We start from the raw sequence: 16,217 nt of genomic DNA, 5'->3' as shown, positions 1-16,217 counted from the left end.
CTCATGGTCTCATCTTGAGTGCTCCCACACAGCTATCATAATTTGATGTATTAATTGTTGTGACTCAGCAGGGTTTCTTCTCCCAGAAAGAACAATTTTAATGATGTAGAGTACATGGTAATACAGAGATTACACTCAGCCTTATATATCGTCACTGAGGGACAAATCAAATCCTCACGTTAGCCTTCATTTGCATTTCAATCGCTGCTCTGGTTACTGCTCTACGAGTGAATTCAATGCAGTGAAGAGGTAGAGAGAGCAACTGCCAGACACCTCTTTGACATAATGACAGACAGAATATGGAAACAATCGCAGACTCAGAATTCGATACACAGGTCTGCAAAAACAATCAACATCATGTCCAGGGGGTGAGGCAAAAGGCAGGGTCAATATGCAGTCATACACAGGAGCGGTAACTACAAAAAGGCTGTAACGAGGTACACGTAGGAAACACTACGAACTGGCAACAAGAGGGAGCACACACTAGGATTAAATACACAGACAATCAGGGGATAACGAGACACAGGTGAGGGGAATCAGGGCGCCGCTGACACAAGGAGCAGGATCTGAAAGACAGAGACAAGGGTAAAAAAAAAAAAACTCAACATTAAGACAAGAAAGAAATAATGAAAAACACAAAACATGAGCTAATGCTGGGTGGAAACCAGGTCATATGGACAAATGAAATATACTGTACACATGATGAAATCACATCAGCTGAGTTAAATAACACCTCAGATGTTTTGCACTCAGTCCTTTTAGAACAGATGAGGGAGTCATGTGACAATGGTTCTTATTTACATGTCCTGTAGAGAATGAAAACGTACTTAAAGGGTGCAGCGAGGGAATATCTTTTCCTGATCACAGCTTGATTGATAGATATATTCAAATACACCAGACGTAAAATAACGGCTTCTGGGCGTTGATGTGGATGAGTAAGCCAGCTTTTTCTTACTTAGTATGAGCAAAAATCTTCCTCACTTCTTTCACTACAAGGAGACAACTTGTTCACAACATAAGATAAGATAATAATTTATTTATCCCACAACAGGGAAATTTACAGTGTTACAGCAGCAACGAGCAAAGATTGCAAACAAAAAGTGAACACAGTACACAATTTAAATAAAAAATAAAAATTGAAAATGTACAAAAAATAGATAGATACCACAATATAGATTTAAAAAATAGATTTAAAAAAATAAAAATTGGTCAGAACACGATGTTCACCAGCTATCTGTCTCTTGTTTTGTGCTAGACAGGAAGTGCACTTTTAGTTAATGAGAACTTTTTTGTGTTGAAGACAGAGTTCTGCAGATGCCAGGGCCAAAGAAAAAAGGTGCCAGCTTAAAGACATCAATACACTCAATAGAGCTCAGGGAAGCTGTCTTTTCCTGCACTGATTTCTATCTCTGTAATGGAGTGTGAACGCCCTTTATGGCTGTGCTTGAGGTCATATCAGCGATATTTTTAAAAACTTGCTAAGAAAGCGTTTTTCTCCCTCTTTCCTTCCTCTCTCTCGCCAGCTTTGGCAATTAGTGTAATTTCCCTGCATGCTAACTATCCTCTCACTTCAGAACTCTGAAGATTTCCCATCTGTCCAGCAGTTTCTGTTTCAGAGTTTTCCCGCCTCACTGATTTACCTGATCAGCTACCTGATGCTGCAGCTGTTCCCTTTTTTCCCTATTAGCAGGGATGCGGGGGGGGGGTTGAGCCCAAGCCAGGCCTTGTATAAATACACAGGTGTGGATGACGAAACGTGACAGAATTGAAAAGTTCTGTCACGGACATCAAACTGCCCAAATTAAAGTCACATTTAGGCAGATGTAGCTCGGTCCGTAGGGTCTTGGGTTGGGAAGTGGAGGGTTGAAGTCCTGGTACGCACCAAATCTGTAAATTGTCCAGTTCACTTGGAGTACTGCCAAGGTGTCCCCAAACAAGACAACAAACTCCCAACTGCTCTGAGTTCCTTCACTCCTACATCACTTCATTAAAGGTCACATATTCTCCTCCTCTTCTTCAGTTTAAATAAGTGTCAGAGCTCCTCAAAACATGTCTGTGAGGTTTCTTGTTCTAAATCCACTCTGATCCTGTATTTGATCATGTCTATAAACCCCTCTATTTCAGCCCTGCTCAGAACAGGCTGTTTCTGTGTCTGTACCTTTAAATATGTAAATTAGCTGTGTCTGACCACGCCCCCTCTCTGGAAGGGCTTGGGTGTCTCGGTCTTTCTCGCTCCATGTCCTATTGTTTACAGTGAGAAGGCAGACTCAGAGGGCAGAACAAACACCTAGCTGTGGGAGTGTCACCCACCTGGGGGAGGGGTTATTGCCTTTGTGATGTCATGAAGGGAAAATCTCCAAACGACCTGTTTGAGCACACATTTTCTGAAAAGTGGAGCAGACAAAAGACGGAGAGGATGGACTTTTCTCCTCATTGGGGGGTTTGTAGACAGACTAGAGACACATGTTAGAGTTAGAGAAACATGGAGAAGTGGATTTCAGTTTGCTGGTTTGTTGTCAGTTTTCAAGGTCAACCACAATGTTAGTAATTTAGATTATTTTCTTTGGTAACAGTTTATGAGGGCATTTTAGTGGAAATTCAACGTTTGTGGTGTAATGGCGTGATTGGGCTCTAAGTCGTGCACTGAAGTAGTGTGAGGTCAGTCGTCTTTTGGTTTCGTTAGAAGAGTTATATCATCCTGATTATAAACTCAAGTTGCAGCTTACATCTGTGATGACAATCAGTATTACACAGAAGGGAAGGACAAAGAGTCCCTACCTCCTCACAAAGAACGAGTCTGTCTCTGTGGTTATTAACTTCATCTTTACAAGCAGAGGAGAAAAGGAGAGCAGGTGAGGAGGTGGGAACAGAACAATCTGAGATAGCGCTGAATGTCACAACAGGAGGTTCATGTTCACTTTAATAGTTGGCTGAGGAGAAATAAGAACATCTAATATTACTTCAGAAAACTAAAATACAGACATCTGAGTCAAGAGCTGGCTGCTCAACACGTCAATGACTGAACAATAAAACAAAGTAAGAGATGAATGACGTGGTCCAAAAACAAATCTTCATAAAAAAAGACTAAATCTACACAATGAGAGTAACATGTTGATCAGTGTTCACAACATTTATCTCAGGAATATGTCTTTTCATTGGAATCTAAATACAAGTCATGTGTTCTGACAAATCTTTACTTTACACACTCTGGGAATATAAAAGGAGGTCGTTGCAGGTCATCTGCTCCAGACAGGTGTGCATTGTTGTGTGCAGGATGTCAAACTCACAGAAGTTAGTTTAAGGGGTCAGTCACAAAGATAGTTTGATAGTGAGGATCCATTGCTAACAATTAGAGTGTATTTAGAATGGAAAGCCTCCATCTACCAGTAAAAAAATTAAGTGGATTTCTGAACAGATAATATGAGACCTCCTCTGACATCGTGTAAAGTTTGCAGTTCTCTTAGTGTTTCATTTGGAGTTTGAGTTTAGTTTAAGCTTCTTATTTCTTACGCTGATAGTTTTAATGTTTATACATGATCCATCATTTCTTCATAAACTTAATTTTTCCTTTTACCTGCTGCATTGGTGATCGCCCCTTTAATGAACCAACATGTCCTTGTTATGTCCTCCTTAACCAAATGAATAAACCAAGGCTCAAAAACATGGAGACCAGAAAACATATAGGGACGCCACACAGATTGAAAGGCTTGAACCCAGAGCTTAAAACTCTAAATGAGACAAATGACTGGAAGGAGCTGAGTCAACCACACAACGTGCCGTCGCTCTCAGAATCTCCTCCTAAAACTACCAAAGAAATAAACTAACCTCAGAGAAAACTAAAGATAGAATACACAAGACACTGGGGGTCTCCAACCCAAACTAAAATACAAAAATGTAAGATGGAAAAAAACACCCCTCACGTTGAGCTGCGATGAGAGAGTGTGTGGCAGCCTCTCTTATCTATCTGCTCCTCTAAAGCCCCCCCCTCCTCCTCCCTGAGTGCAAAGTGCACCAGGCAGAGGAAGGAAGGAGGGAGAACCAGGGAGCGAGACAACAGGGCTGCATGCAACACTCCTTAAAATTCAACCTTTAAATGAAATGCAGGCGTCATTTTCTGTCCTTCCTGACGAGTTCATTCCTCTCTGTTATTCCTCTTTAAGCAATCCTATACATATTCCCCGCTGTAGCCTCGCAACCCAGTCAAATGAGCCATGTGGGATTCGGACTGTGAGCCAAAATTGGGGCGCTAATGACCATTGATCTGTTAGTGATTATGAGCCGTGTCCCCTCTGGATAGAGAGACCCTGACCATGAGGTCAATGCAGCACGTGACAGAAGAACTGACTTTCCCTCTTTTAAAATCGTATTATAATGGAGATCTACACTATTATCAGGATCAGAATCAGAATCAGAATCTGGGTTTATTGCCAAGTACATTTACACATACAAGGAATTTGACTTGGTGTATTGGTGCTAAACAATTAACAAGGAAATAAAGCAGAACTAGCAACAACTTAAATAATACAGTATAAGAAGATATTACAATATATAAAATATAATTTAAAAATATAAAACATAAAGATAAAATATAAAAAAAATTAAAAACACAAAATGTACAAAAGGTGTAATGTAGGAGCTGTGCAGTGGACTATGAGAAACAATCTTAGTGTGTGTAACTACTCACAGAGTGCATATAAGGATTATGTAGATTTATTTTCTACAACAAGATGCTAATATCATCTTATTTTGTCAAAAAAAGTATTTGAGTAGCTTGTTTCTTTATCATATCTGTTAAACTTCAGAGTAACTTTCCATATTTTATTTCACACAGATTGTAAATGGCTGACCTTCTCAGTCATAAACTGGCATCAGCTGTGGGAAAATACTATTTACAACCTACTTATATTCCCCATGAGCTAATCCCCAGCCTTAATATCTACATGTTATCTTGATTCAACACCAGGAGATGAAGCAGTAAGAGCTCGTGTATTTACGGAGCAGCCAGTTTGAACACAACATTGTGTTTGAGAACTTAATACAGCAATTTAGAACGAGTAAGCCAGGAGGCTTGTTTCTCTCCTGTAAGGACGTCCAGCAGCACCAAAATATCTCTGCTATGCCAGGACGGCAACGTGCCTGTGGAAGTGTGTTAAGAATAGACCCACAATGGGGCTTGCTCCCGTCTTCTGTTGTCTGAGGTCGGACAGTTGTCTGCCGGGAGAGAGAGGAAGAGCTCATTTTGATGGTTTACTTCAGACTTTCAGAGACTTGGGGTGACTCAGAGGGATCAGATTGGATTTTACCTGCTGGAAGGAAGCACAAAGTCTTCCTAGAAGAGAGTCTGACTGCTGAGGGAACATTCTGTCCGCCAACCTGGAGGTTATTGTGCAACTGGAAGCCAATGTGCCCCGGGGTGGAAAGGTTGGAGGAGATTTAGTTGCTGGCTTATCTTTGGGGGCTTGGACTGAGAGACTGGAAGATTTTGGAAGGCCTTAAGCACAGCAAGCATGGCGGGATCAAATGCCTCTGAGGTCATCCTTATCTCTGTCAATCACAGCATCACTTTGATGGGTGAGTTAACTTCCCTGACGCAGTTTCTGGTCTCCGACTAAAGTAAATAAATATTGGCCTGGTTTGTGTGCAAATAAAAAAAGAAAGATTTTGTACGGATCAGTTTCTTTTCGACCTTGAGTTCTTTGCTAAATTTAAAATCAGGTCAAGTTTTGATACCAGTGTGTTTTTGTTCCCAGGAAAAGTGTGGTTCATTGTGATGATCCTCCTCCGTGTCCTCATCCTCCTATTCGCTGGTTATCCTCTCTACCAGGACGAGCAGGAGAGATTTGTGTGCAACACCATCCAGCCGGGCTGTGCCAATGTGTGCTACGATCTGTTCTCTCCCATCTCTCTGTTTCGCTTCTGGCTGGTGCAGCTTGTCACCTTGTGTCTCCCCTACATCGTCTTCATTATCTACGTGGTCCACAAGGTGTCCAACGGCCTCACTGTGGATTTAGTTTCTGAGGGACAAGTCAAAGCCTTTCCGTTGTTGAAGATCCGCCAGGAGCTGTTAAAAAAAAAGACGTCTGCGAAGAAGAGGCCGTCGGTGGCTGAGCGAAGGTCAATCCAAAGCTTCACAGGCGCCTATATCCTCCACCTGATGTTCAGGACGTTGCTGGAGGTGGGGTTCGGGGCAGCTCACTACCACCTCTTTGGCTTCTACATCCCAAGAAGGTTCCTGTGCCAGCATCCACCATGCACCACCCAGGTGGACTGCTACATCTCCCGGCCCACAGAGAAGACCGTCATGCTCAACTTCATGCTCGCCGTTGCCGCTCTGTCTCTTATTCTAAACATGTTGGATTTTATCTGTGCCATCAAGCGCTCTGTGAAGCAGAAGAGCAAGAGTAAGATGGAGAAGATGTATGAGGAGGAGCGATGTTTCCTTGCAGCTGCTGGAGGAGCCTCAAGTGGAGCTGATCCAAACGCCTCGCTGGCTCAGCGGGATGTGGATGCTGGTCAGACGGGGAGTTTTAGGAAGAGGCGAGGCAGTAAGAGCTCTTGTGTAGGGGGAGCTCTCCCTCCAGGTCAGGAACCCCTCTCCAGATGCTCTCCAGGACCTCTAGGCTGCAACACCAACGGGAACAACGACTACTCTGTGACTCAAGACGAGTCTCTGGAGAAGAACGGCAGCGAGGTGGCTCTTTGCCCACCAGAGCCAATTGGGACGCCGAGATCCATCCGCGTTAGCAAGCGCGGTCGACTCAAACCGCCACCTCCCCCCAGACGGGACCTCGGTTCAACAGCGCCAATTGCGGACATTTCCATGAAAACCTGTACCAGGAGGGTTGGTCAGTACACGCTGGTTGAGCTGGGAAGCAGCCCGGAGCTGCAGAACAATGAGGATGGGCAGGAAAAGAGATCAGAGTGGGTGTGACTAAGAGGGCGTGCTTGATTCATTTGTTTTCACGTTTGTTTGGGACACTTGGACAAATAGATGTGGAAGATATACCCCAAGGATTCCTGTGCAAATACGTGGTGTCAGAAAAAACAGAAAGGGGTTTCCTAATGGGAAATTCACATGAAGACTCCTTAAGGTCTAAACAGACACCTATAATATATATATTATATATAACCATAATCCAGGATTTGCAGACTTTGGGTCATTCCCCAAAACTGCCAACGGTGCCAGTTGGAGATGTTTTCTTACTTACCTGCACAAGAAGGTTTGGTCAGGATACGATGGCAGAGCTGGGCAACAACCCGGAGCTGTAGACCAATGAGGACAAGTGGGAGAAACGATCAGAGGGGTTGTGGTAAGAGGGCTGGATTTATTTATTTAAAGCTTATTTGAAACACAAGACTTGGACAAACAAGTGTGAGTGATTCACGTAGTGTTGGAATAATCTGACAATGAGTTTCATTCAGGGCACGATCGTGTAGAGCTCCCTAAATGTGGAACAAAAAGTCAAAAGTCGGAGAAAACTTTGGTTTCCGCATTTCCAAGTTGACAGACTTGATGTTGCATTTTGCTGAAACATGGCAGACCAAATCAAAGGTTGGTTTGATGGTCAGAACTTATTGTACTACAAGACTGTTTCCTCCCTCAGAGAGCCAACAGTGCCTGTTGGGGGATGTTTCTTTACCTACCTGCTCCAGAAGAGTTGATCAGTATGTGTTGGTGGAGCTGGGAGGGAGCCCAGAGCTATGGATGGGTTAGAGAAAAGATCAGAGTAGGTGTGATAAGAGGGCTGCGTTGATTGATTTAAAATGTATTTTAGACGAATGGATGTGGGTGATTCACAAACATTAGTTTCTGACCAAGATACATTTTTTAAAGCTCCCATGAGTCTGAAATTGGAGAACATTTACAAGACTTGCAGAGTTGACAGAATTCACTTTTATTTTATCATGTTGAAAAATTACAAACCAGATGAATCCCTGGCTTGATGGTCTAAAAGTGTTTTTATAATCTAAGTACTGAAGGTCATTTTTTGGCACATTTATAAAGTCTAAAATGCAGTTAGGTTGCTTCCCATAGTGAGTGACCCAGACCCACCTTAGAGCAATTTAATCATTCTCACATTATGGAGTAAAAGATCATAAACACACAAAAGTCAGAACAACTTCAAGTAAACGGGACAATATTAAGGAGCATTTGAACACAGCATTACAAACACTGCCACGCTCCCTTCCCTGCTTTTCTTTAACTTGAGGGGAATTCAAAACGGCACTGCATCCAACACACACCTTAGACTCCCGTGACATAATCAAATCTGCTGCGAGTGTATCACGCGATCAGATCCCGCCGCCTGCAAGGAGTGTTGGGGCTGAGTGATGCAAAGAGACAAGAATTCAAGGCATGAATACGAATGTCCAGCCTTAAGCGTCCTTGAACAAACATCAACCTTGAGAAATTCTAAAAGAGTGCGGCCCACCTGTTTCTTCTCTTGTTGTCTTTACCCCCCTCCTCCTCCCCGGAAACACTGTCCATAAACAAAGACAAGCCATGACCTGTCCTGCATATACAACCCTGACCTCCCAACACTCTATACGATACCAACACAGAGGCCTTCTTCTTTGAGTTTGGGTCACAAGTGTCAGGCGACGTGTGCAGCCTCTAGGCCCTGAACCTGGGTGTTTGGGTGACCTCTTAAAATCTGAGGAAGTAGACAAAAAAAAAGTCTGGCCATGGTGATGCATTCAAGGTCATAGAGGTGAATAAAAAAAGTGGTTTCAGAAGTAAAGGACGCTCTGAAAGCCGAAACAGGCTCACAAAGCAATTATGTTCCCCCATAGGAGCTCTGTATTTATGGAGACAGCTTGTCACTCTATTTCAGGGCCTTGTGGAGCTTAAGAGCAGCACAAGCCTTAACAAACACAGTGACACAGAAATAGAGCAGAGGAGAGATATCTGCTCTGTGCCGGCTGTGGCTTTGGTTTCACCTTGATCAGAGCTCAGATTAATCATCACAGATGGTATTTATAGGGTGTCTGCTTTATTGTTTAATTAACAGTATTTTCTTGAAATCTTTATCCTGTGTGACACTGATGATTGTGAGGAGACTCCCACAGTAAATCATCGTCCTCCTCCCAGCGGTATCTGCCTCTCTGTGTAAACCGATAGCTCTGATCTTTCTCCTCTTGAGCTCTCTTTGAAGGTGACAACAAAAAGCTCCCGGCCTCATATCTCACCCATCCTCTCACCTACAGTATCTACCTGGGGTGACAGCCAGGGGGAGGGTGGGGGGGGGGTCCTTCTTCAAACCTCAGCTGGTCTGATGGTGCTGCACCTCCTTCATTTGGGCTGGCTGCACACAGACAGACGATTTTTCAAATCTGAATCGATTTTTAAAAACTTGGGAGACCACAGACATGAGGACAGACTGAGCCATACACGCCCAAAAAAAATCCATATGCTACTTTACCTGCCTGCTGAGTATCTGAAACACTTCCTCAGATCTCCTCATCTCCATGTGGATGGTTTTTAATTTGACTCATGTTCTCATGGGTTACATATGAAACGGCGCATTATTTTTTGTAGGTATAAGTACGAACAGTGAATGAGGAAAAACCTGAAGGACGTGACTTCCAACTAATTTAAAGTACTAAAGGACAGAGATTTAACAATCTTTGTAGCATGCTCACTTGGCATTGGATTTCTGTTATGTTTTCATGTTGATTAAAACCCTTCTGTGCCTTTATATTTACACCAGTTTTATTCCAATGACACTTCCTGGTTATCTTCCAGTACAATGTCAAATCACTTTATGTACAGTTTCATTCTCTATTACTGTTCATGCAAAGTTAGTTTCTTTATACAGTTATCTGTTTGTGTTTGATTTCTAACGTTTCTGTGTGTCACTCATCGAGCCTCACATGTTAAATGATCTCTCTTTATGGACCTGATGGCTGCTTGTTTTTGTTATCATGTGATTTCAGATTATGTAATTTTTATAAAGCACTTTATTTTGAACCCTTTTTTTCTTTAATCCCTCCCTCTGTGCCGAAACGGCTGCAGGTCTTCTGTAGTTTGGGATCATGCTGCCCTCTGCTGGCGAAAAATGTGACATGTTTTGTTGTTGTATATCAGTCTTACCGTCCATCTGTGTGTGCTGTTTGTCTGTGTGTGCTGCAAATGACAGGAGCTGCTAAACTATTTTTTGTTGTTTTTATAGCAATAAAGATATATTCTATTCTATTCTATTCTATATGATCCAATCCTTAAGTTGTGAAGTCAAATCTTGATATGTAAATATTTGTATTTTCTTGTGACACTTTCTTTCTGTCAATAAATATGAAATGTAAAAAATCTGGTTGAAATAATTACCTAGTTAGGCCCTTTTCCACCAGGCAAAGTGTCTAGTGATGCAATGCACACTTTAGAGATCTTTTTCTGTGGTTAAGAAATACTAAACTTCCAGTAGGTGCAGGTTACAGGAAGCAGCTCTATCGTGCATGCTGTCACTAGTGTCACTGCTGCTGACATGTTGCTGAGAGAAAGCAGAGCAGCAGAAAGGAAGGACAGGTTATACCTCGTTGTAAAAGGTGACTAATCAGGCAACGATATATTATACAACACCAATTAGTATTGTTACTTTTTTTGAGGAGTTTATATCCACTGGGTTTGAAGGAGAAATGACAGAAAGACAACATCTAGTTAATGGCTCCATCAAGTGGCTAGATTAGGGTATTGCAGTTAATAAAATGTTTTCCTTAATATGAGATGAGACAGAAAGGAAATACAAATGTTTAGAAGTACGACGGTGTATTAGGGCCACGTCAAATTTTGAGTTTCGTGCAGAATCTTTTCAAGGTCCTGATACTCATGACAATGTGATGCTGATGTGTCAAAACAATGTGTAGTTTCATATCTGCATATGTAAAGCACCAGCTCAACTAATGGTATATTTAGAGACCTTATCAAACTGTTGTTTTTAAAGCAGCTAAATCCACACCTCCCCTCACCTCCCGCTTGCTTTAGGCCTCTATAGTTCTCTTTTAAGGATGTGTTGGTACCTAAAATTAAAATGATGTAATCAAATGTAATGTTTGTTGGAGACATGACCATATATGGAAACTCATCACGCTGCTACTGATTGGATTGAGTGTGTTTAAATACACCTGTGCGTTGTCTTGTATGACAAACCTGATGAAGCCATGCGGGTGGAATATGTTGTTAGTTTGATGTGTGTAATCATATAAAAAGAAAAAGTATATTCAGCCTTCTTGTGTGTGGAGAATCTTCTCATTTGCTGTCAAGATGTAAATGTGGAAGTTTGGAGCCATAGGCTAATTTCAATCTGTAGTCCTATGGCAGGTCGGTGGTTCACACTAGTGTCGTAGTCAAGACCACACGAACCGAGACCAAGACATACCTGAGACACCAGAGTGCTCCAAGACCAAGACATTTAGGGATCTACACTGAGTCAAGACCAAGACCATAAATACCAGTGAAAAATCAACAACTTGTGTGCAGCAGGCGTCTCACTAAATTAGACCGTAACACCGGGAAGATTGCGGCCATAACCAAGGGAAAATCTTTTTTTTTAAATGATGAATTAAATGAAGTTATTAGTTCTTTTAAAAAGAGGTGTTTTCCTTCTTATCACAGTAATGACCATTACAAATAGATTTCATTTTGTGGCAGAGGCAACAACTGTCAGGGTTCGAAACAACGGTCAGAACACCAGAGGATGACATCATGAAGGCTTTGTCTTTAAACTATTTCACATTAGTAAATGCTTTAATGGGAGTTCGGTTTTTGGACTAACAGCTCGCCTGATGTTCCTGAAACCAGCTAGAATCTGGGAAAAACACTCAGCGCTTCAGATGAAAGAAGTTTTCCTTTTGTGTTCTCGTCAGTCAGAGAGTGAAGGACTGAAGGAACACAGTGTTCTGAGTGTGTGTGTGTGTGTGTGTGTGTGTGTGGAGGAGGGGTGTCCTTGGATTGGATGAGGCAGCAGGGGCTCACTGTAAGGACTACCAAACCACTCTGAGGCATTGTTACCGTGCCAACGGGGAGCCAGCCATCTTCATTAGTCTGAGTCTAGAAGACAGTTTTTTGTTTTTTTTAAACATCTATCCCACCGCAGACGTCTTCTTAAAGTCACCTCTCTAAATGTTTAGTCCCTCAAAAGCTATAACCCTGCAGCCCGAGAGATGTACTCGTCTGTTTTCCAACATCTGCGCCTGTAGCGGCCTGCTGGGAATCCTGTGTGCCTGAGCTGGAGGTCAGGAGCTGCAACATTAATCTAAACTGGGTCACATGAGCTCAGGGTCAACGTTATGCTTTATGCAAAGAGGAATACACCCACAGAAACTCTGGTTATTATTGTTCATCTTCATATGACAAATGTTATCTGGAAAACAACTGAAATCATTCAAAATACTAAACACAGGCTCATGTTTCCACAAGACAACAACATCTATATGGAGATTCTAAAATAAGAGTCCACAGCTTTTAGAACGGTGTGAGCCGGTGTTACGGTCTAATTTAGTGACATGTGCAAAACAAATGCTGTACAGGAACATGAATAAAGAGAGGCGATGACTGTTGAGTAAAGATAATAAAACAGCAAAGACAAACAAAGCAAACAAAGACAATGAACACAAAAAATGAGAACTTTTAGTAGCTTAAAATGACAGACTGTAGTTTACCTTTAAAATATAGGCTACATTTTACTTTTTATATCTTTAATAAACTGAAATCAAAAACTGATCATAATATTTAATAAAACTGAGGAGACTCGAAAAGTATCTTTGTATTGAAAATTAAAAAATAAGAGAAAATGCACATTTTAAAGGTAGAATGTGTGACTTTTTAATCCAGTAGATGTCGCCCTTGAGCTCCAGCATGAAACCAAAACAAACTGCTGTTTGGCCACACCTCCTCCATATTGAAGCCTCCGCTCTCCTCCAGAGACACACCTCCAACTCCCCTCTCATCTCGCGTCCTTGTCTCGACCTGCATTGTTGTGTTAGCATGCTAATGTTAGCGCTATTTAGTTAGCTTGTAGCTTCACATTTCATGTAAACTGACACAGAATGAGCGTGATCTAAAAACTCTTACTAACATCCAAATAATCAGTGAGTATGTTCTTCTTCTCTCTAGTCCTTGACTAAAACAGCTTTTATACACAAGGGGAGGAGCCGGCCGTCCCGTCCAACACAACTCTAACAACAACACAGCCAGCGGGACTCGAGCTTCTCACTCATTGTAGACAGTCAGGACTCAGAGACACATTTACACAGGACAGACTGGATTTATGATTTATTTACTCTATGTGTAAAATGTCGCCCGTTCTTTAAAAAAATTAAATAACTAAAAAATATTTAAATAATTAAAAAACTTCTCAGTTCCATCAATTAGTTATTTCATGTCTGTTTTTAGTCCATGAAAAAAGTGTCCGTTTATTCCTACCGCTCTGGTAAGAAGATGATGTAGACGATGATCAGGGACGTATTCACAAACATCCTGAGAATCCTTTTAGAGAGATCCTAACTCAGCTTAAAACATCTGAGGAGAGATTTAGGAACATTCTCAGATCGAGGAAGAGACAGAAACGTTTCTCTTAGTGAGGAGGTGTGGTCAATCCCGTTGCTAGGTATGACTTTTTTAAATTTTTTATAAGCTGAAAAACATTGAGACATAAGTAAATCACAGACTCTAGTCAGACATCGTGTAATGATGAACATCCATGTGTGATAAATTGTAAGACGTCCTTTAAAAGTATACAGTTATCTGTTGTAATCTTTAATAGAAGTTCTGGATGTCCACAGCTGCCACATCTCCTCCCATGCATTAAGATGTAGAAAGCAAAAACAACATTTCCCAGGTGACTCGTGGGGATCAATAGTATTAAGAAGCATGACCTGCCCATCACTCCTCGGCTCTCGTCTTCGCCTGCCTCTCTTCAAACAGCTGCATCAATATTTCAGAGACGGGCCGTGTCAGAATGAATCCTCTAACACGTGAACTCGGAGAGAAAGGGAGACGATTCAATCAGACGAGCTGCGAGGAAGGTTCTGGATCCGTGCACGGGTTGAAGGATTTCTCTCTTCTACACCTCTGCAGCCCAGTGAAATGTTTAACAGAACAAGCCCTGACAAGATCACCCTAAGTACCAGGTCCATAAAACGTTCCTAATAAAACTCTAAACCTGGACTAACCCCGCTGTAGGAGCCGTGCCCTGACTGTGTGAAGCTCCTCGTAATGACGCTCTCAGACTTTCTCCTCAAAGTTAATTATAATGTTTGGACGAGGACCAGGTCGTGACTCGCTGCTTTTAGTGTGTGGACAGTTGGTTTGTTGAGCCGGGAGGAGAGGGTTCAGTGTGATTTAGTGTTTTAGTGTTAAAAGGTGGACGTTGATTTTTAGTGAATTTTCCCTGAATGCTCCTTCATTTGTTATTTCCTTACAGATATATTATCCTCTTTAGACTGATCTTTTATTATTTTATAAAGCCTGATTCTTACCTATCGGTTGGTTTATCTGTCTCTTATCACATAAATAATCTCATATTTATCTGTGGTATGTTTAATTCATCAGTGAAGATGCTGCTGTGTTTATGTTGAGACGACCCTGCTGGTTTGCTCGTTGGCTGTTTGTGTGTGTTTCAGGTGCCAGTGGGCGTGGCTGGGTCATCATTAATTGAGAACACCTGAGCCCGGTGTTCCCATTCCATAAGAGCAGGCCCCACTTCCTTCTTGTGGGAGACAGGTGGTGCTTCACAATCTGACAGTCACGTCTATCTGTGCTGTATCCTGTTAGGCCCTACTGTTCAGCAGGCCGATATTTGTTCCTACTCCGTCTGATTCATTCAGTGTGGAACTGACATCATTAGCCCGCCTCATGTTATTACCACTCCAACTCAGATGTGATATGCGCGATGGCTCAGTAAATAATACAAAACTACACATTGCATGTAAACAATTTAACAACTTAACATTTGAGCTGAAGCAAATTCCCCGAGCCGGCCGCATCCCTCCTCGTTTGTTTTTATTTGGATGCACACGGGAAGTGCCTTCTACATTTAACTTCGCACAGCATTGTGGGTGTTAAAATACAAATAATTTCCTGAAAGGATGCATCCAAACCATACTGCAAAAAAAACAGGAAGTTGGTACCAACGCTGAAATGTTCAGTCTACTGAAGAGTGTGCACTGCATACTGAATATGTGGCTTTTCATGAAGGGCCTGAGAGAAAGAGACAGAGAGAGGCTGTATCCCATTGATCCTCTTTCCTTTTGGTTTAATCGCTACATTAATCTGGTTGTAAATAAATGTAAATGTATTTTTGATAGTAACCCCTCGACTCATTTGTCCCGGGCTTTGAACCGTCCGTGACGATGTCTCGATGCCCAAGCTGTTCTAAACCAGATCTCCCTGCAGGGATCAACTTCAATCTGTTTTGAGTTTGAATTGAATTAAATGTTCAGTTGTTCAATTCTTGGTCTTAAACTTTGACTTATGTGTCACTAAACTCTCAATAAAGGGAAGCTGAAAACAATGAATCTCTGCTCCAGCTGTCGGGTTGTTGCTCTTTAAGAGGAGAACTAAACGCTACAGAAACACTTCAGTACCTGCAGCTACAGAACTACTAACAGAGCTAGCACAACATGATGCACTTTAACCATGTCAGGATAAAGTGTCCAGTCAGTGCCTGTGTAAGGACTTTAGAAAAAGTCGGCACATGCACATCACTTATTCAGGTCCTGAGTTATAAAAAATAAAACCCTAGATATTATGCACAAAGACTCTCAACACTACGACTCTCAAAGATAAACTCATGGAGTCTGACCGGGCTCTTCTTCAGGTGCTCACCCTAGAACCCCGATGAAGAGCCCAAAGCGTTGTGTTCTTTAATGCATATAACTAATAAATCTGTTTTATCTTAGTTTTCTGTGCTCTTTTTAACCTTGATTGGTATCATTCTGTGTTGTATGTATATTTGGGATGCTTGATCTCCTGTCTGCTCTACACATCTACCTTTTTAGGAACCATTAAAGAAGCCGTGAACCTCTAATCGTCGTCGTGTGATTCTTCAGTTTTTAACTGCAGTGACTTAGACGTGTCGTCAGATTAGGACTGCAAGTCACAAATTTCACTTTAAATGTCCGACATAGGTCCCACAGTTTAGATGAAAGACATTTTGGGATGTTAGGTTTTGTTAAATGTTACATTAGTGGTGCTCCTTTATGGGGTCTATAACACGTTTTAA

General features: G+C 41.8%; 1 protein-coding gene across 1 annotated transcript; it reads left to right on the top strand.

Moving 5' to 3' along the window:
• The first annotated feature begins 5,133 nt into the window (after nucleotides 1-5,133).
• Nucleotides 5,134-10,285, top strand: gjd4 (gap junction protein delta 4). The gene is made up of 2 exons (XM_061064810.1): nucleotides 5,134-5,571; nucleotides 5,751-10,285. Exons 1-2 carry the CDS (start codon nucleotides 5,508-5,510, stop codon nucleotides 6,929-6,931), a joined length of 1,245 nt encoding a protein of 414 aa, XP_060920793.1. The 5' UTR covers nucleotides 5,134-5,507; the 3' UTR covers nucleotides 6,932-10,285.
• The last annotated feature ends 5,932 nt before the right edge of the window (nucleotides 10,286-16,217 follow it).

The sequence above is a fragment of the Labrus mixtus genome, chromosome 19 (genome assembly GCF_963584025.1).
Source record: "Labrus mixtus chromosome 19, fLabMix1.1, whole genome shotgun sequence".
Taxonomy (NCBI): Eukaryota; Metazoa; Chordata; class Actinopteri; order Labriformes; family Labridae; genus Labrus; species Labrus mixtus.
This window is presented reverse-complemented; position numbering and strand designations above follow the sequence as displayed.